The sequence below is a fragment of the Sceloporus undulatus genome, chromosome 3, assembly GCF_019175285.1.
Source record: "Sceloporus undulatus isolate JIND9_A2432 ecotype Alabama chromosome 3, SceUnd_v1.1, whole genome shotgun sequence".
NCBI lineage: Eukaryota > Metazoa > Chordata > Lepidosauria > Squamata > Phrynosomatidae > Sceloporus > Sceloporus undulatus.
Window position 1 is genome coordinate 215,067,199 of NC_056524.1, and position 20,194 is coordinate 215,087,392.

Sequence of the window (20,194 nt, forward strand, 5' to 3'; positions counted from 1 at the left end):
TTTATCTTGTAGCTGAACACACACATTTGCAAGAGGTTGTTCAATAAGGGAAAGGCAACAAGCCAAGGCACGGTTCAAACCTTGGAAGTTTGTTCCAGCATCATCCAACACTGCTGTTGACTGCAGAGACGGAATTTGTCAATGGCCTGGAAGAGTTAACCGCTGGCTTGAAACAAAGGATTCCCTGGCTTGTCTCTTGGCTTTGTGAGAAGCGAAGGACGAGTTTGTAAGATGGAGTTTAACAAGTTTCTGGGTGCATCAGGAGGACATCGGCGAAGACAAGAGGAAGCTCCTGCCGGTGCAGGCAGCAGTGATGCTGAAGTCAGAGATGACCTGGATTGTGTACAAATGTATCTCACCTGTTTACCTGAGAGATACATGAAGGCAAAGTTTACTTTGACAGCCTATCTGGCATGTTGGCTAATCTTGATACTCTGCAAGGTAAGAGACCGATCACAAAACAAGTGAAGGAGCATTACTAGTTAACCTCAGAAATGCTAATCAAGTATAGATCATTCCTGCTGTCTCTGGACTGGCAAGTCATTTTAAGCGACCTTAAATAGAAAAGAAAGCTCTGCAAATCTTTAAAAGCATTCAAAGGGTTTCTTGAAACATGCCATGCCAAACAACAGACAAGCACCCAAGCAACACAGTCCTTTTGAGATCTACTTTTCACAGTGCTCATTAGTAGTCCCTCTCCTTGCTACCCTCCCAATCTTCTAGCATAACATTCTGTACCAAATAGATTAGAGAACTCAGGGCCACTGGCATGTAACCCTGCCTCTGAATTGCCATAAAGAAAACTTCAGTAGAGTGAAAATTATACAGCTTTCTCTTTACGTTTTCACACATTATTCATCTTCTTCATTAAACTGATGAGAGAATATACTGCACACTGGGACAAGTGCTGATTATGTCAAGGTTCTCTGTTAAAATAGCAAAATTAGGTTTGATTTTTCAAAGCAACATGTGTTTAATCTAGATAATATGAACTCTTAGTAACTCTTGAATAATTCTTATATGTCTTTCTAGATGCCACCTAAACTTTATTGGAAAAAAGGATATAAAAACAGAGAGAGAATAATATTTTAGAGAGGAACTTTAGGCAGCAATCCTATAACATCTACCTAGGAGTAAGTCCTTTCAGAGAACCCAATGGAGTTTACTTCTGAGCAGCATATATAAGTGCATTGTAAAACTTCAAGATATCTGTGGTTCAAGATGTAGAAATGCTCTGAGTATTTTGTTTTAATATCTTTAAGTTTGTAACTGTGAAGCATTATGGGATAAAAATTAGAAACATCAAGTGTTCCCCCACCATGAATTTAACCTGGCCTGTTTAATTGTTATTATGTTTTTTGAAATAGAATCAGTGATAGATATTTGCTATGCATATGAAACATGGCTGAGAAATCTTCAAAGTAAGACAACATTATAGAAATACAGTAACTTCCACTTCCAAGGAATACATTAAAAATGCTTTTTTTTAAAAACCAACCTGTTTCTTCATGTTGCATACCATGTTGCTCATATTCATTCTGAAACATTTAAAATAATTGTTATTAAGACCCAAATACATTCATCAGAGGCTTCCCTCTAGAGTGTGTGTGTGTGTGTGTGTGTACAAAGGGAGTGGAGAAGTGGGCACTGGGTTAGGAAGATATTATTTCCAACCATTTTTGGTCTTTGAAGGATGAACCAGAAGAAATTCTGCTGCCATGTGGATATGTTTCTCCTACAGAATTTGCATCAGTTACTCTTTTTTTTGGGGGGGGGGATTGGAAGCTCTAGAGTACCCCAGTTTTTAGAATAGGAAATTCTAAGAGTTGAATTCAAAAAAGATCTCTGTTCTTACACTACAGGTGCTGTAGATACTACAATCTCACACTGGCACAAAAGTAAAATAAAAATGTAAAAAGTACCGTAATTCTCACTTGTATGTAATCACACCCCCTTTTGAAACACATCAGATTTTCCATGTCTTCCTGTGTGCCACCATCATTTAAAAACTTAGCCCAGGATCTTGCATCTTTAGACAGAATTATGATGCTGGAATTCTGTTGTCATAGTTACATCTGATGATGCCACCCCCAAACCCCAAACCTTTTCAGCTTGCAGTACCCCAACTGAAGGGTTAACAAGGTGCTTCATGTCAGGGCACTGGATGCCCTTTCACACTATACAGTTATAGTGCTATGATCCCATGTTTACTGCCATAGTAGTAAAATGCCAAAATGTTCTGGAATCCTGGTATTTGCACTTTAGAGAGGGGCAATTGGAAGTATCCACTGGGGAAATCTAGTGCCTCTCTAAACTAAAAATCCCAAGATTCCACAAGATGCTGTCCTGGGAGTTAAAGTGGAAATAATAGTGCTATAACTATGTAGTGTGAAAGGGCCCTAGGAAATGACCTCTGCACCAGTCAACTCGTCATGGGGCAAACTGAGAACATATAGCTGAAGAAACCTTACAGGGTCATGCAATAAGTGTTTGTTTCATGGTAGTTCCCCCAACCAAGTCAGCACCATAAACATCCTTTCCCAGTTCCCCAAAACAACAGTATAGAAACCCTTCATCTGGGGTTTGGGGTATGCATTCAGTCCTTAATTATTATAAATGTGGATTCTCTAGCAGCTAGGAGATCTAAATCCAGTTTACAATCTTGTAACTGCTGAACAGGATGGCAGCCTTAGTTTGATATTGCCACCTGTCTCTTCCCATAATCTGGCAGTGATCTCAGGCAGCAGATTTGAGTTGTCACAAAAGGATAGCAATTTGATTTTTCTTTTAATTTTTATTACTGTGCAGGAAAGGAGAAAAATATTTGTGGGATTTTCTACCCTGTGTGTCAAAGTATTTTTCTGCCTTTGGAAACTGTATATTTTGATGTAGATCTGTGCTGCTGATTAGTAAAATGTCTTGGACTGTCCCTGCTACTCAACTAGTTCCTAAACATCTCCAACAATACTTTTGTGCTTCCTGTCTGGCTTCTGCATCCTACTTAAATCACATTCTTCTCCATGGCTTCCATGCCTCTGTTTATCACATTTGTTTTTACCTGAGGTATATAAGGCTACAAACCATTAATGAGACTACACATACAGTGGGTGTGAGGTGAGAAATAGGTGGTGCCAAAGTTACAAGCCAAAGTGTGATATGTGGACTGGGAGAGGGTTTGCAAAGACCTTTAAAATGGTGCCATACTTTGTTGTTGCTCTTATATCCATAAGAGATTCAGTAGTCCTTGTGATCACACCCACATTGCAGTAATTTCCAAAGTTGTAGTTGTATTAATCTGTGTTAGAAAAAAACAAAAAAGAGTCCCTGGGCATACATGAGCTTTCATGGACTCACTGTGAATGATACTGGGCCTTCCTTCTGCACAGGCCTGCTACCAATAAGATATACAGAATGGTTTGTATCCATTTCTATCGTTTAGGTATATCTGCACTGCATAGTTACAGTGGGCCCTTGTTATACACTGGGGTTTGGTTCCAAGATCCCCCGTGTATAACGAAATTTGTGGATGCTCAAGCCCCATTAAATATAATGACATAGCAAAATGGTGTCCCTTATAAAAAAATGGAAAATCAAACTTTGATATTTGAAATTTATACTTTTTTTTAAAAAATTCAAACCATGGATGCTTGAATCCATGTATAAAAAAAGGACCAACTGTATATCAGTTTAATGTCACTTTAATGGGGGATGTCTGCATGCTAAGAAATCCTGGGATTTGTAGTTTAGAATTCCCTCCTACAGAGATCTAGTTCTTTGTATGTCACTTAACATCTCACTTACAGATCTAGTGCACCCTCTTGAATTACAATTCTTAATCCCTATTGAACTAAAAATCCCAGGATGCCTTAGGATGGAGCCATAGCCGTTAAAGAGATTTAAAATGGATATGACTGTGCAATGCAGATACATGTCCCATGTCCTCTTAGAGATGGCTGTTGTTTCACATAGTTTGGGAAACATAGTACAGTATACTTTTTTCATCTATATACTTAGCTTCTCATAATTCTTATTTTACCTCTCTTGCTCCCTAACCTACTAATCAAAGAGAAATAAACTCTTGCAACGTGACTTCTGGCATGTATAGTTATGAAGGATATACACTGTAATTATGTCTAACACAATGAGCTTGCATGAAGGGCCTTTGTTTACAACCCCCCTCATCAGACTAGAATGAACAGATCCATTGAAGAAAAGAAATGCAAAACCAGCTCCCTTTAGCAGGCTTTTGTTGTTCTTTTTTGGCACAGATTGAGAACCAAATTTATCCCAGGGTGATTCCATAATGTCAGGAAAGACTTTGCAAAAGGGATTACTTGGGTAGAGGAGGCTGGTATGTGGATGTTTCCTTCTAGTTTGCTCACTCTTAACCTTTGGTATTTGTGTCTTCACAGAGAGCTTGGGAGAGAAGATGCTCAACTTCCCAAAAGGTAAGTTTTCATATCAATTTCAACATGACACCAGATCTTTACTTATTAACCAACTCCAAGCCTTTAAACTGTGACTAACAAAAAGTTTAACCTAATATTTCTAGGGGAAATGTGCTTTATTTAAAGTGGTTTCCATCCCTGGATGTGTACATATGTTGCTCACCGAGAAAAAGAGAATGCATTTTGCTGTACTTCTTGTTTTAACATAAAATGTTATATCTAGACATATGCAGAATTGCATTGGCAACAATAAACTTATCAGCCATAGCAAAAACACTGAACCTAGTTTATAAAGAAAAGGCCAATGGTGGAGAATCACAGTCCAGCTGCAATCCTATACACATTTGCTTTGTTTGAGGAGACATGTATAGCACTGGACTGTTATTTAACCTAACTAATATTCAAGGATGTCTGTCAAGTCCATAATAGTTAGCAAGGACGGCTGTCAAGCCTATAACAGAATGTACATAATAGTTGTACATTCATTATCACACTTCTGTTATATTTCTAATGAAGTTTCATTTCATAGTAAATACAGTGGTAATAAAAAACCAGAAAATACAAATACTGTATTATCATATGATGTTTCGATTGTTCTTGCAGCTAAGCTTCCTTGCCTTCCATTTGCACATAACATGGCTCCAAAATGTCCCTCTCCAATTAAAACACACACAAACTATTTGGAGTTTACATCCTTTCCTTCTTTGTCTTTGCACAAAGCAGCTGGCATGAGCAATGATCTCCTGAGAGTAGAACCTTGCCAGAACTGCTTAATCAATATTCAACAGAGTTAGTTGCTCATTATGCAGCCATTGATTATCTCTGGAAGTTGCTCGCTGTGCATTTCTCATTCTTCACTCTTTTCTTCCCCCACCACACGCATAACTGCGCATGTACGCACACAAACATACCTCCCACAAGGCCTCCCTTTTGTGCCTGGCAGGAAAACAAAACCTGCAGCAAAAACCCAGGGGGACACCCACCCACTGAGGTCAGGGAATGGTATGCATTCCAGTGGGAAAGGAGGGGTGTGAGGAACACCCTTTTTAAATCCAAAGTATGCCTCCCTTTAAATGCTAAAAACAGAAGAAAGGAGAGGGAAGGTTCCACCAAATTCTGTTAGCACCCTACTGTGGCCAGTGTAAACTCTGCTCTGCAAAGCAAGGGAAGGAAAAGATATAGAGCATAGGACACATCTTATCTGTTGCTGCCTGTAACAATTTGAAATGCCACTGAACTTGGATCAAAGCAAGCCATTTCTAGCATGCTTTGTGTTGCATCCAGCCTCAGAGGACTGTATCATTTGGTCTTCTTATCCTTTGGTTCTAGCATAAAAAAGGAGGAGGAAGAGAGCTCCCTGTGGTATCAAATAGTCAGAAATACACACTGAGAAGCATCTGTTTTGCCCCCTAAAGTGAATGTTGAACACAAAGTGCTGTACAATTATGTTGCTCACTTTCTAGCGTGAAGTCAAAATGAAGTAAATTCAACTTTTGGAAGAGTTTCAAACACCCTGAACAATAGCCTTGGATCAGTTTGCACAAGTGTTTAATTTCAATTTGTATATTAGTTGAGGTAATATCCACAAATATGCTTCCATATAATTAGTCTCAAGGTATTATAAACATGGCGTGATTTGAATGTTGCCAAAAGGCTTACATGTTGAGCTCAGAATTTGTAACTTTTAAATTATGATCAGTTTAGAAGATACGAATCAAAATACATTCAGCATTATTCTTATTTCCAGTTATCCCTAAAATAACCTGATTTCTTCATTTTGAATATTTTACTGAGACACTGGCCACTTCTCATTTGACAAACTAAAATAGTTCTTGGGAGATGTGTGTTAATAAATTGAAATGCAGATCCAGCCTCATAACAACAACAAAAATTGGTTCACAACTGACTATTTGTAGAACTTGGAAAAGTTACTTTTTTGGACTAGTGTGATATGGAGCCTGGCTTTTGAAAGATACACTTTAATACACCCTAGTGTCTGCAAGTTCAGAGCCTGAAAAGTTTCTTTGGGGAACAACAACTTCCCTAATCCCCTAGCTAGTATGGTTGCTGCTTACGCAGGCTGTGGGAGTCTGGAAGTTGTAATCCCTGACAGTGGCATCCCTAGGATTGGTGTTGCTTCATGCGGTAACTCATGGTGTCATCCCCTGCATTAACCTCCTCTCATACTACGCCATACAGAATACTTAGTAATTATTCTTCGTAATATTTACTTCTAAGTCATAATTCCCACTGAATGCAATGGTAATAGTTGTGACATAAACAAAATTAAATTTAAACCATTATGTTATGATATCATACACACATAATAAATGTGTTTACATATACATAGTTTCATATGGTTAAAGTGAAATTTTGATAAAATGTGATGTTTTTAAAGAAAATTTTAAAAATTAAATTTGTTTTAAAATTAAAAATTAAAATATGAAATTTTAATTTTTTGAAAAAAACTTGAGGCCTCTCCTTTCTCTTCCCACTGAGCCTCACCCCCACTCGCACCATCTGTTCAGATGCATTTTAAAGAATGCCACAGCCCATTTTTGTCAATGTCTGAGAAGCAGTGGGGTCACCCCCCTTTCAGGTATCACCTGGTGCAGTTCGAAGCCGTCACACTCCCTAGTGACACTAATGGTCCTCAAAAGTATCTTTCCAGGCTTTGAACATTTAGACCTACAGTGCAATAAAATTCAAAGACATAGCCATGTTAGTCTGGATCAGTATGCAAAGGGATATTGTAGGACATTTGAGACTAACTGAGAGGGAAAGAAATTGTTAGCATCAACTTTCATAGACTAATCCTACTTCATCAGATGCATGGAATGAAGTGTCTAGTAACAGACATTTATAACTATGAATGAGCAAAGTGTGTGTGTGTGTGTGTGAACAGCAGTGTAGAAAATGTGTCTTTCAAAAGCCAGGCTCCATTTCACAGGACAAACATATGTTAGAGCCAAACATATGTATTGCTTGGATCATTATGGTTATTTTTAATGTTTGGGAAGAGTCTTTGTGGTGGGGGTGGTTAAGGCACAGGGAAGCTGATGTTTTTGTCAAGGCAAGGTCATTTTGTTGTTGTAGCTGTTGTTGTGTGCCTTCAAATCATTTCCAACTTACGTTGACCTTAAAGCAACCTGAACCTATCATGGGGTTTTCTTGGTAAGATTTGTTAAGAAGTTTGCCATTGCCTTCCCCTGAGGCTAAGAGCATGTGACTAGCCCAAGGTCAACCAGTAGATTTTGATACTTAGTGGGGATTTGAACCCTTGTCTCTAGAGATAGTCCAGCTCTCAAACTACTACACCAGGCTGACTCTACAAGGTCATGTATCAGTCTTCAAATAACACAAGTTTTCTACTTTGCTGCTTCTGCTTTTGTTGTTAGTAGCACTGTAGATGTAAAAAAAAAGATTGGTCAGGTTTTTGAACAGTTGCTTGATACAAAAGCATACAATTTAGCAAATTGTATGACTTTGTCACTTTTATGGGTTTCACTATATAGAAACAAAAGAAGGGCACATGTTTAGTGTCTAATTTAAATTGGCATCAGTGGTGGCAGTTCAGTACCACACATTTCAGAGGATTGAAAATAAGTGTGTGTGTCATTGATTAACAACTGAATTCCTCTGGGTAAAATATGATCATATTGCCCTCTGGTGGCTGATGAAAGTTCACCTCATCAAAATAAACATTTCTGGGTCAAGGGTTTTGATGATTTTGAAGTCATATCTGAAAATTTCTGATAATCTTGAATACTATGCAGATTGGTTTGTTTTATATAACACAAAATTGCAATCAATTCTGTTTGCATCAAATGTGTATCAGATGAATATAGCAGTTGTCAGGGCTATACCTGTAGACAGAGTAAACATCTGAGCTTTAGGGGTTTCACTGTGCATGCTGTTGCCATTATTGTTATTTCTGATGATCCAAAGAAGATCTTCTGATATCAGGTGGCATTTACAGAAGCTGGCCAGTGAAAATATTTGCATACAAATATACTAGCCCTGGAACACATCCTGCATTAAAATCTTTTTTTGAATCTTTTGTGGGAAACTCGAAGCTGAAAACTAATCAGATATTTCCATAGAAATTAACCTATTCCTGCAGAGATTTGTTCTCCTCCTTGCATTATAGTATCAAATTTTGATATGAGGCCATTACAAATTTAATATTTGAATTTGAAAATGAGGAAGATATTTTATTAGCCTTCAAAGGTATACATTGTTAAAAACATAAGAACCTTGCCCAGCAATTCATCTATTCTGTTATTCTCATTGGTCCATTAGATGCCATTGGGAAGCCCACAGTAGCCTTCTCTCTCCACAGCATGGTCCCTGTGGTCTCTTCCAACTCTATGATTCTGTACTGTCATTAAACTGGAGGTTGTGTAGCCATAATGCATAGAAGTAATTGCTCATGTATTTTCTAATTCCTTCTTAATACTATCTAATGACATAGGTAAAATATAATAGCCTCCCCTTTCCTCTCAGTGGGGAGACCAGACAATGCATGGCCCAAAACCTGGTTCTGGTGCAAACAGAAAGGATGGTATTCTGTTCCTTCAGCACTAAAACTGGAGTATACCATACTACATATTACAAACCTCCCTGTTTGCTCTGGATCTTCCTGGAAAAAACAGAGTCCTCTGTACTGATGCTCAGCAGCTGTTTTAAATGCATCTTGTTGTGCCATCCCACACTGCTGTTGCTGCAGCATGTTGCTTCACTCTGAGGTCAGAACAAGATGCCTAACCATGTGATCAAAGCTGGGCTCCTTGTTTTGACCTCAGAGTGAAGCAACACACTGCAGCGGTGCCACCAGGCAGAACAGCAGGACACAGATGTGAACAGCTGTCCAGCATCAGAACAGACTACTGAAGTAATGGGGGTGGGGAAGTTGGGGCAGTTGCCCCTGGAGTATCCTGGCCAGTGCAAACAGGACCTAAGTTTACTAAATTTACTATTTAAGGAGCCCTGGTGGTACAGTGCTTAAATGCCAGTACTGCAGCCACAACATTGTGAGTTTGATCCCAGGGCTCCAAAGTTGACTCAGCCTTCCATCCTTTCATAGGTAGGTAAAATGAATACCCAGCTTATGAGGCAATTGGCTTACAGACTGTAAACTGCTTAGAGAGTGCTGACTTCACTATTAAGCAGTAAAGAAATGTAAATGCTAAATGCTATTGTTATACCCTGTGGTTGAAAATGTCATAAAATATTGAAAATCCTGTTGGTGTCTTACATATGGTCATTTTTGTTTGATGTGCAATGGCCACGTTCACATCAAGGTCATGGATCTGTGCATGCAGTCCAATTATGCATGCAGACATGCATTCTCAGCCAATGTGCATCTATCTGCTTCTGCTGAAACTGTAGTACTCTTTTAGTTGTACATCTTGTTGTGCAATGTTGTACATCTTGTTGTGCAATGTTACAGTTCTCACTGTACTGCACATAGTTATGCCACAGTCCCTGATACGTTGTGTGAAAAAGTAGTTTCTGTTATCTTTCCTGACTCTGTTATGAATCCATTTCTTTAGATGCCCCTGAGCTCAAGTATAATGAAAAAAGGCAGAAAACTTCACTCTGTTCAATTTCCCTTCATCATACTATTAGTCCTATAACATCTAAATTATTTTTCATTCCCCCCCTCAAAACTAAAAGACTTCATATGTGATAGCTTCTCCTTCCAGGGGAAGAGCTCCAGCCACCAAATTATTTCAGTTGTCCTTTTCTGTGTTTTAAAAAACCAAACTTACATTTTTAAAAAAAGAAATGACAATGAAAACTGTGAACAATATATCTATTATGACCTGCCCCTGGCCCTCAGACCACTCAGTGTGATAAAGATGATGTTCAGCCTACTTTCTCAAGATGAAAAAAAGGCCCAATGCCTTATTCAGAGCTCTCCAGGACAGAGGACACAGCCTTATCTCTGGCTTAAACAATAGCGAGAAGAACTTTCTGACAGTAAGAGTTGTTCAACAGTCAAATAATGCTGCCTTGGAGTGTGGTGGAGTCTCCTCCTTTGCAAGTTTTTAAACAGAAGGTGAATGGCCATCCATCAGTGGTGCTTTGATTGTGTATTCCTGCATGGCAGGAGTTTGGACCGGATGGTCCTTGAGGTCTCTTCCAACTCTATGATTCTAAGAGGGAAATCCACAGCAAAATCTCAGTTTTCTCAGCCTTGCAAAAATCTAAGACAAACCATGTAACAACCCTTTAATGGGCTGGGCTGATGTGTGGAGCTAACTACACTAAGAGTCATATTAGAACTTTCAGCTGATCTCATCTGTCTGTTCTGAGAACATCCACTTCTTGTTGGCAGCACCAACATGAACATAAGCCTACAGGACTTCCCTAGAGCTGTCCAAGGTACTGATTTTTATCTACCTTTTGCACATGAGGGCTTCTGTTTTGACTTTGCTTGTTGAGACTTGACTTTACCCGCTTGATCAACTTAGCCTACCATAGCTTGACTTTGCTACCTTGACCAGAGTTTACCTGCCTTGAACTGATTCCATCAAATGTTAATTACCTTCCCTGTCATCTCAGGCACCCACAGAATGGGATTGTACCATTGTATTACAGCATTGTGATAGTGGCAGTTTTTCTTTTTCTTTTTATTTCTTTCCTAATATCCATTTATTCCTACGTTCTTTTCCTATTCATTAACCATTTTATCCCATTTTTGCTAAGGAGCCATTAAGGAGGGACCTATGAAAATATTAGTATACAGTGTTTATCCCAGAAGTGGGCAAAGTGTGTCCTCCAACCCACCATTTTTAGGAGAACTTAAAAAAACCCAACAACCATGGGTGTTAAAAAGCCCCCCCCATATCCTTTATGAAACATGGGGCCAATTTTGCCACATTCTGGGTCTCCCCTGACCTGTAATAGATTGACAGAGGTTTTTCCCCACAAATCAAAACTAGGTTCTGGAAAATTCCTGTTGGCAAAAAGCATTCCACCTAAACATTAGAAAAACATTATTTACCGTAAGAGCTGTTTGACAGTGGAATAGATTCCCTTAGAGAATTAGAGCTTGGTGGATTCTCCTTCTTTGGAGGCCTTTCAGCAGTGGTTGGACAGGCATCTTTCAAGAGTGTGTTAGTTGTGTATTTCTGCGTGGCAGCCCCTTTCATTTCTATTTCAATTATTTTATGATCTGCTGACCCTATAACAGGCCAGCAGCCCTTCAAAAGTTGGTGAAATTGTCCCACATGACCTATAAAACAAACAGGGAGAATTTTCAGCAATCCTCTCATCTCTTTTAAGGTTTACTAGGCCACCTTTGTCCATGTGCTCATTGATACTCCTGACAGGCTAGTGAGGTAGAATTTAATTTTTCTTTACTGAAGTTGAGCAGATTTTCTTTAGCAAAACTTGTCACTCTGTATTGGGATGATTTGAGCATTGGACTAGGATAATGGAGACCAGGGTTTTAATCCATGCTTGGCCATGGAAACTCACTGGGTGACCTTGGGCAGGTTGCACACTCAGACTCAGAGGATGGCAATGGCAAACCCCCCTCAACAAATCTTCCCAAGTAAACCATGTGATAAGTTTGCCTTAGGGTTACCATAAGTCAGAAACAACTTGAAGGCATACAGCAGCAACAACAACAGTGAGAGGTTAGGGGGGCTTGTTTGTCCTTAGAAGGCCACATATGTTACAACCCCCCCCCCCATCCTAGGGGGCCAGGCCACTTTCTGCTAGAAAAAGGCCTTTCCTGGGCCTAAAACACCCTAGACACTCCCAAACATGGCAAAATGTCCCCCACATTCCCCATGGGGGCAAAATTTTGGGGTACATACTGGAGGAGATCCTAGAGGCCACACAAATGGCTTTGGGGACTGCATGTAGCATGTGAGCTGCACTTTCTCCACTCCTACCTCTCTACTTGAAATTTCACTTTAAATAATGATTTCCATAAATTTACAACTAATTCAGCCAGCATTCTTCCTAATTTCAGCAGTCAAGATTATCATTACAAGTAAAAGAAGTTATTTTCATTATACAGATGTTTCATTATACAGACAAATTGGACAAATGTGAACAAGGATGTGGACAAACAGAGGTTTAACCAAGTATTACTGGCTGATATTCAAGGATCATCTGTATGCTGTAATCTATCTTCCATTAACTTTCTATTAACTTTCAACTACTATAGAATGAAAAATATATAACACAGAGCCACTGTTTTTCTGGTCGTTTTGAAAAGCAAGATGATATGGAATATACCTAGACTGTTCTGTTGTTCTAACTTTCTTTGAAAGCCTTAGTGTTTAGCTCTTCTTTTCTTTCTTCTTATCCTTACACCATGAAAACTGAGGATTTAAACGGCGATTACCCTGTGAAAATCATGCCATCATGATTAACATTTTCACACGATGTTGCAATTAAAGTGCCATTATCCTGGAAATAAACATGCAGTAAATAGCAACAAATCATTCACAAGGAAATGATTTGTTGCTGTTTATTGCCTGTTTATTCCTGGGATAATGACTCTTTAATCGCAATGTGTGTGAAAATGTTAATCGTGATCATGCTATTTGCATGGGATAATTGCTGTTTAAACCCACAATTTTCCCCGTGTGATAAAGGGGCTAAACAGACCACCCCTTTGGAGTGCTCTGCTGTTGCCACTTTCAGCTGTGGCCCTGATCCAGTAGGCACTGATTTATCAAATTCCCATTAATTCAATGGGTCTGCACTGGCTGGGTCTAATAATTGGCAGGCACATTTTTGCTTCTCTGTCTGCATATTGACAACTGCTGTTTCTTCTTCAGGAGCTAGACAACTTGTTGCTATTGTTAATTAATCCAACGCCTCTCCCTACACAATCCGCCCCGCACACTCAGAACCTCAGGGAAGTATTTGCTGGAATACAAAAAAACCAGACTGGTCACTACTTCCCAAAAAGCATTTACAGCTGTGGTCCCAAAATTATGGAATAACTTGCCGGAAGAGATCTGTGTCATTACATCATTAGAAGCCTTTAAGAAGGCATTAAAGACGGATCTCTTCCAGCGGGCATATCCACCTGACCTGCTGTAGTGAAGATTCCCACCCCGTTTAGATTATATGGAAAAACAGATGAATCAGATGCGTTGTTTCCTCTACTGTAATATTGCTGGCCGACTAGCATTGACTAGTATTGTATTGTACTGTATTTTATTGTGTATTGTGGTTATATGATGATGTTTTTAATCTGTTATGTATTTTGTAGTCTGTATTGCTGATATTGATGGGAACCCGCCTCAATCCGTAGGGAGAGGCGGGAAATAGAAAAATAAAAATTATTATTATTATTATTATTATTCACAGAATTAACCACAATATTATTGTACTAAATATTGCCAATATTCTGTCTCTTCTTCTTGCTGAATTCCTGCCTTCCTGTTACTTTGGCACTATACAGACGGGCGCAATGGGGTGCCATCGTCACGTGCGAGGGGTGGCGCTTCCAGATGCCCCTTGCCCCCCGCACGTGACGAGGGCATCAAAATGGCGGCACCATGTACAGATGGGCACCTCCATTTTGACGCAATGGATGCTTAGTGTCTGCATGTCGTGACACCATTGTGATGTCATGAGTGCACCATTGGCGCACTGCAGCATCACAATGGCACCGCAAAAAGAATCCACTTTTTGTGGTTCTTTTTGCTGCGCGAGGAAGTCGTGCGGTTTGTCCACTGCAGCTTCCTTGCGCAGCAAAACAAGGCGCGGGCAGACAGCCCTTTTTGGGCGGTCTGTACCCCGTCTTTGTAATCTTTATTGGATCATTCCCATGCTCTTTAAGTCAGTATTCTCTGTTCTTATCTTGAGTCTTTTCATTTTGGTTTGTTTTATAGGTCCAAAACACACTGCAGAAATAAGCCAGTTTGATACCACTTCAAATGCCCTGGCTCAGTACTAGGGAATTCTGGGAACTGTAGTTCTGTAAGACATTTAGCCTTCTCTGTCAGAAAGCTCTGGTGCCACAACAAACTATAGTTCCCAGAATTCCTAACCACTTTACCAGGGAAGTTAAAGCAGTCTCAAACTGGATTATTTCTTCTTTGTGTTTTAGACCATAGTCTATTCTATTTTCTTTTATATTCTCTCCTCTCCTTAATTCTTTTTTAAATATTCTTTCTTCTCCATAATTTTCTTTCTGCATGCAGATATGATCAGGATTTTCTCTGGAAAATAGGCACCATCTTCCTTTTCATGTTCAGTTTAACCTTCATCCACATTCATTTTCTAGGTCATGGTATAGTTTTTTCTTTCTATCTATCTCAGAATGTCATATATTCTCTTTGATATTCGTCTTCATCTAGTTCACTGTTTATTAATACCTCAAGGTACTTTTTTGTGTTCTCCACATCTGTCTTTTCTCCTATTGTTCCTTATCTATGCAAGTCTGTACACCTGATATTCACCTGAAGCATTGGGTATATCACCACTGCTAAAGTTTGAATGGCTTCAGCATATGAATTGTGAATTTATATTAAAAGTAACTTTCCAGCCTCTGTGGCAGAGTATCTGAAAAGGTGATCAGTTGTTTCTGCAACCTTTTAAAGCAGCAGCAGTACCCCCCATAAAGAATCTACATTACTGACACTGCTGGTAGTGAGATTCACCCTTAAGAAACTGTTGACGAAATTTTCCTCTGTCAAGAAAAAAGGGGTAAAATGCTTTCCCTAAATTTTCTGCCCATAAATTTTTGATGATGCCATTTGTGCATGGATCTAGCTTTTACTGAGCTAATACAAAAATATACTGGAGAGGGAAATGTTAAAGAATGAATTGCTTCCCCCCAGCCCAACATAACTGGATGAAGCCAGCACACACTTAAAATGCAAGAACTTGGTGTTTGTTTGTTTTACTTTTTTGCTACAACACCCAGAATCCCCCAGCCAGTTTGGTAAATGAAGATGCTGGCTGGAGATTTCTGGCAGTTAGTCCAAAAAACCAGATCCACCATCAAGCTCATCTTGAAATCTTCAGCTTCATGCCCAAGGTCAAGTATTCAACTCTTCTATTCCTTAAGACTAGTTTTGTCAGCTGAGTGATTGAGTCTTGGACTAGGACTCTGAAAGACCAAGGCCTGACAAAACCATGGAATCTTTTGAGTGACCTTTCAGTCTCAGAGAAATGCAATAGCAAATCTTCAGTTTCATGCCCAAGATCATGCTCTGAAAAAATCTTACCAAAAAAACTCCTGTGATATGTTTGCCTTAGAGCTGACATGGAAATGAGTTGAAGACACTCCCACAACCCCACCACCAAATGGAGTAGTTCCCTGCTCCGTACCACTTCTTCTTTTGTCCAGCATCAAACAGATGCACGACTCACCACATTTTCCAGATTCTAAATTGCTGACCTGATTAATTTAAGGAAATGTACAATTGGATATGATGGGGATAGGTGGGCTAGAAACTGAGACAAAGATGGCATCTGTTCTGCTATTTTGGTAATGTAATATAATCTGTGGATGAGATAGAAGATGGCAGTAGTGGAAAGATATATCTGAAACATTTTACAGTGAATGGGTTCAAACAGCTAATTGCAGAGGGCTTGATAGAGCACTGCCAAAAGAGACCTTGGCAATTCATGAACATATCCAGTGCCCAGTCTGTTAAATACTAACTTGAAGCAAAGCAATGAATGGTGAGCAGAAAGGGTGGTTACAGTTGCCTGGCAATGAACAGTAGGTGGCTTGGATCCAGGGATAGGGCAGCACCCGACATTTCTGCATCACCCTGAGCTTGCCAGCAATATAAACCAATGCCTGGGATTATCTCTGAATAGATGTAAACGTAAATAGGGAAATGCATGGGCATAGTATAACAAAAATCTTCAGCCTGTGCTTCAGTACTGTTCAAGAAAACTAAGAGGGAAAATGCCAAAGATGCCAGTGTGCATATTCAAAAGTGTACTAGTAATTTTTTCCCTCCTGCAGCCAACAGAAGACTTTGGCATTTTGTTATCACAACGTGAGCCAGAGAGGTTGGCACTTTCTCTATGTGCTGCTGGGCAATGTGGAAATGCTCAGATTCTCTGGAAAGGAGGCTTTGTTGGAAACCTTTCATTACTAAGGATTAGCTGTTTGGTAAACCTGGGTCACCCATAATAGTCTGATGAGAAGCTCCATCTAATGAAAAAGTTCATTGTGGAGCTGATTGGAATGACTAACATGTGTCTTGCTTGCCGTTCAGATTTCAGGATGGCATTTCCCTCCCACTGCCTAGAGCTCAAGAGGACTATGACATGTCATATGGTTCGATTAGTAATAATACTACTGAAAGGCTGCCAAAAAACCTCCTACATCCCAGCAATGGAGAAAAGAACTCACTATAGGGATGAACAGAAATCTTCCAATTTTATTTATCATTGTTTCATTGATTGGCTCCAAAGCCACCCCACCATGGCATGGGGCAAAACAACTTGCACACAAGGTAGCACACAAGGAAGAGAATAATTCCAGGAGGAAATAATAAAGTAGAGCTCTTATGTTGGTGTCAAGTAGGCTTCTTTGGGGAGGCCACATCACAGCTGAGGTGCCATCACTGAAAAAGACCTGCTGCACTTTTCCATGCTGACCCCCAAAATATTTGACTAACATTTGCTATATGTAATGGTATTTTAAAGAGTTCATTCTCCCAGGTTTTGAAGTGCTTCAGTTTTTAAAATCTGTGTTTGTACTTTTTAGATCTCTCTATTGTTTGGATTTTGCTTTGGCTTTATTTTGCAGCAACAACTCATTTCCCAGCAGAGAGGGTCCTGTCCTCCTGTAATCTGGGTTTAGCTCCTCCTATTTGCTCCTGTAGGCAGGGACAATAAACAAAAGACCGGCCCCTATATAGGGAGGAGCTAGCCCCCCTGAGCCTCAGTCTTGTTCCTGCCTATGCTCCTAGCAGGATGTTCTCTTCGAGCCAGCGAAGTTTTTCCTTTCTGCGAAAGCGGTTTGAGAGTTTTCTTGGCCTTCCCTTCTTCTCCTCTCTCCTGCCTTTCCCCCCTTCCTTGGTGGTGGCTATGGCAGAGGACCCTGAGAGCATGGGTGAAGGGCCATCCTTAACCCAGGCTTCCCTAGCTCAGGGTCTGCCAGCTCAACAGAGGGAGCTGGCTTCAGAGGGAGACCCTTTGGGATGTGTTTGCTGTTGCTCTGCAGCTTCTTTACTACAGCCTTGGAAGCATGAAGAAGACTATACTATTTTAAATTTAGGTTTGTGTTCCTTTGACAGATCCCTTTTGTGGAGAAACTCTCTCCTCAAAATTAGATACCAGAGGGCTATCCTTGCCAAGCCCCCTGTTCCCATTTCATGACTCCTTAATCAGCAGTTCATTCAGCCGGGAGACCCCTCAGCCTTCATACAGGCTGATGATAGTCTGCTACATGGAGTTGGGGTGATTTTTGAAGCCTCTAGACTAGTTCATCCTCAGATGAAATCAGACTTAATTCTGACCACATGCCCTGTTAACACAGAGTGCATCTATGCTTCTGCATGGACTCACCAATGTCTGCGAGGTAAAGGTTAATCCAGTGTCTTCTTTGCCTAACCATGGGATTAGTCTTATTTTACACAGGTTCACAGATGTTCCAGTAAAGAACTGCACATTGTTTTGAAATTTTAATTGGAAGTCAGACATTAACATTCCTCTTTCAGAATGGTAAGTCTTAATTACTACAAATGAAATCACCTTAATATCACCTTCATTGCTATAAACAGTTGACAAGGTGATCAGTGGTAGGCTGGAAGCTGCCATAGGTCCAGATTAGATCAGATTCTATTCTGATTGATCACATAATCCACTGCTTAGACAAGTTCTCATCAACTGCTTCAGGTTTTCAGTGGCTGACCTGCTACAGTCCATCCAAGATGACATTAAGAAGGGACTTGACCCAACATGGTTATAAGGCAGGTGTCTGCCATCACGTCGTTTCTGCTCCATACGAGAGCAGCTAGAATGGCAGCCATCCTCACATTAAGAGGCTGTTGAGAGGAGTTTTCCAACAGGGCCTGTCCACCAGACATCGTTTTCCATCTTGGGATGTGAACACGGTCTTAGAGGCTCTGACGGTTGGGCCGATCAAGTCCCTTTGGGAGGCCTTCCTCAAACACCTCTCCCTCAAGGTCATCTTCCTCGTGGCCATTCCCTCCGCCAGATGGGTGTCAGAGCTGGGGCCCTGTCGGTACGTAAAGACTTGTGTATTTTTAGGCCTGTCTCAGTGTGCCTTTGTCCAGACCCTACCTTCGTGCCTGGGGTCAACTCAGCCTTTCAGGTGTCACAGGACATTCTCCTGCCTTCATTCTGCCCCGATCCTAAGAAGGACTTGGAAAAGACCTGGCACACATTGGATGTGTGCAGAGCCCTCAAAATCTACATCAAGAGGACTTCATCCTTAGGTCATCGGAGATGTTCCTTTCCTTTCGCCTGGGCTCTTTGGGGTGCAAGGTACCAGTCTCGACTCTGAGTTAGTGAATCAGGTCTTGAATTCAAAAGAGCTACTGAACTCTTGACCTCACTCCACCCGAGGGGTTGATGGTGCACTCAACCAGGAGTGCATCTACCCCTGCAGCCTTGGCCACTAGCGCCTCCCTGTCAGATATTTGCAGGGTGGCCACATGGAAGTCGCCTTCGACCTTCATAAGACATTACAAACTGGACGTGTCTCAGTCCGCAGAGGCGTCATTTGAAAGGAGGTTCCTCCAACAGATTGTGTCGGGGGCCACAGTCTCCTAGCAGCACCTCCCTCCCAGTTCGAGAGGGCTTTTGTAAATCCCAGATTACAGGAGGACAGGACCCTCTCTGCTGGGAAAAGGAACGTTGGGTACTTACCGTGACACGTTCATTTCCTGCAGAGAAGGGTCCTGGCATCCTGCCCACCCGGGTGCTGCCTGCGGCCTCCGACCCTGGCTGCCTGTTGGTGGACCTGCCTTGTTCTTCTTCTTGTTGCTGGATTGGTTTTTCTGAGTTCTTGTTTGTTCTTGGACTAGTTTTTTCTAAGGTGTTCTAGTTAACCCTTAGCTGATGTTATTAAAGTTCAGTTCCTTGAGTACCTTACTAGTCGCTTGGCTTGTTATTGACTGAGGCTCAGGGGGGCTAGCTCCTCCCTATATAGGGGCCGGTCTTTTGTTTATTGTCCCTGCCTACAGGAGCAAATAGGAGGAGCTAAACCCAGATTACAGGATGCCAGGACCCTTCTCTGCAGGAAATGAACGTGTCACGGTAAGTACCCAACGTTCCTTTTTTATTATTTTTTCTTGTCCTTTCACACTGCACAGCTTTAGTGCTATGATTCCACTTTAAGTGTTATGGCAACATCTTATGAAATCCTGGGATTTGCAGTTTAGGGAGGAGTGTTTAAAATTCTCTGCCAAAGAACTCTAGTGCCTCACCAAATTTCAAACCCCAAGATTCTATAGCATGCCACCATGGCAGCTAAGTGGAATCATAGTGCTATAAATGTGTAGTGTGAAAGGGTCCTTAAGTCTTCACACTGTGTTTTATTATGTTCTTATGTATTTATTTATATTTATTGTGTTGATTTTGAGAACAGTTCAGACAGCTGTGGTGATTGTAAATACAGAAAAGAGGTGAATAAATAAGCAAGGAAGCAAATAAATAAGCTCTAGATAGAGAAAGTGAGTGCACTATTTGGGCTCCTCTTCAGAGGATAAAATAGATTTGGTTATCACTGCTTAGCTCTTTTCCCATCCATTCACCTTCTTTGCACTTAA

The 20,194-nt window shown here is 40.6% G+C and overlaps 1 protein-coding gene across 1 annotated transcript in view; it reads left to right on the forward strand.

Annotated features, from left to right (window-relative positions):
• The window catches only part of ARHGEF4 (Rho guanine nucleotide exchange factor 4), a 242,020-nt gene continuing 221,826 nt past the window's right edge, over window positions 1-20,194 (forward strand). The window contains exons 1-2 of the mRNA XM_042457315.1: window positions 1-441; window positions 4,413-4,448. Coding sequence (XP_042313249.1) covers window positions 232-441; window positions 4,413-4,448 — 246 coding nt within the window. The 5' untranslated portion in view covers window positions 1-231. The remainder of the gene's footprint in view (window positions 442-4,412; window positions 4,449-20,194) is intronic.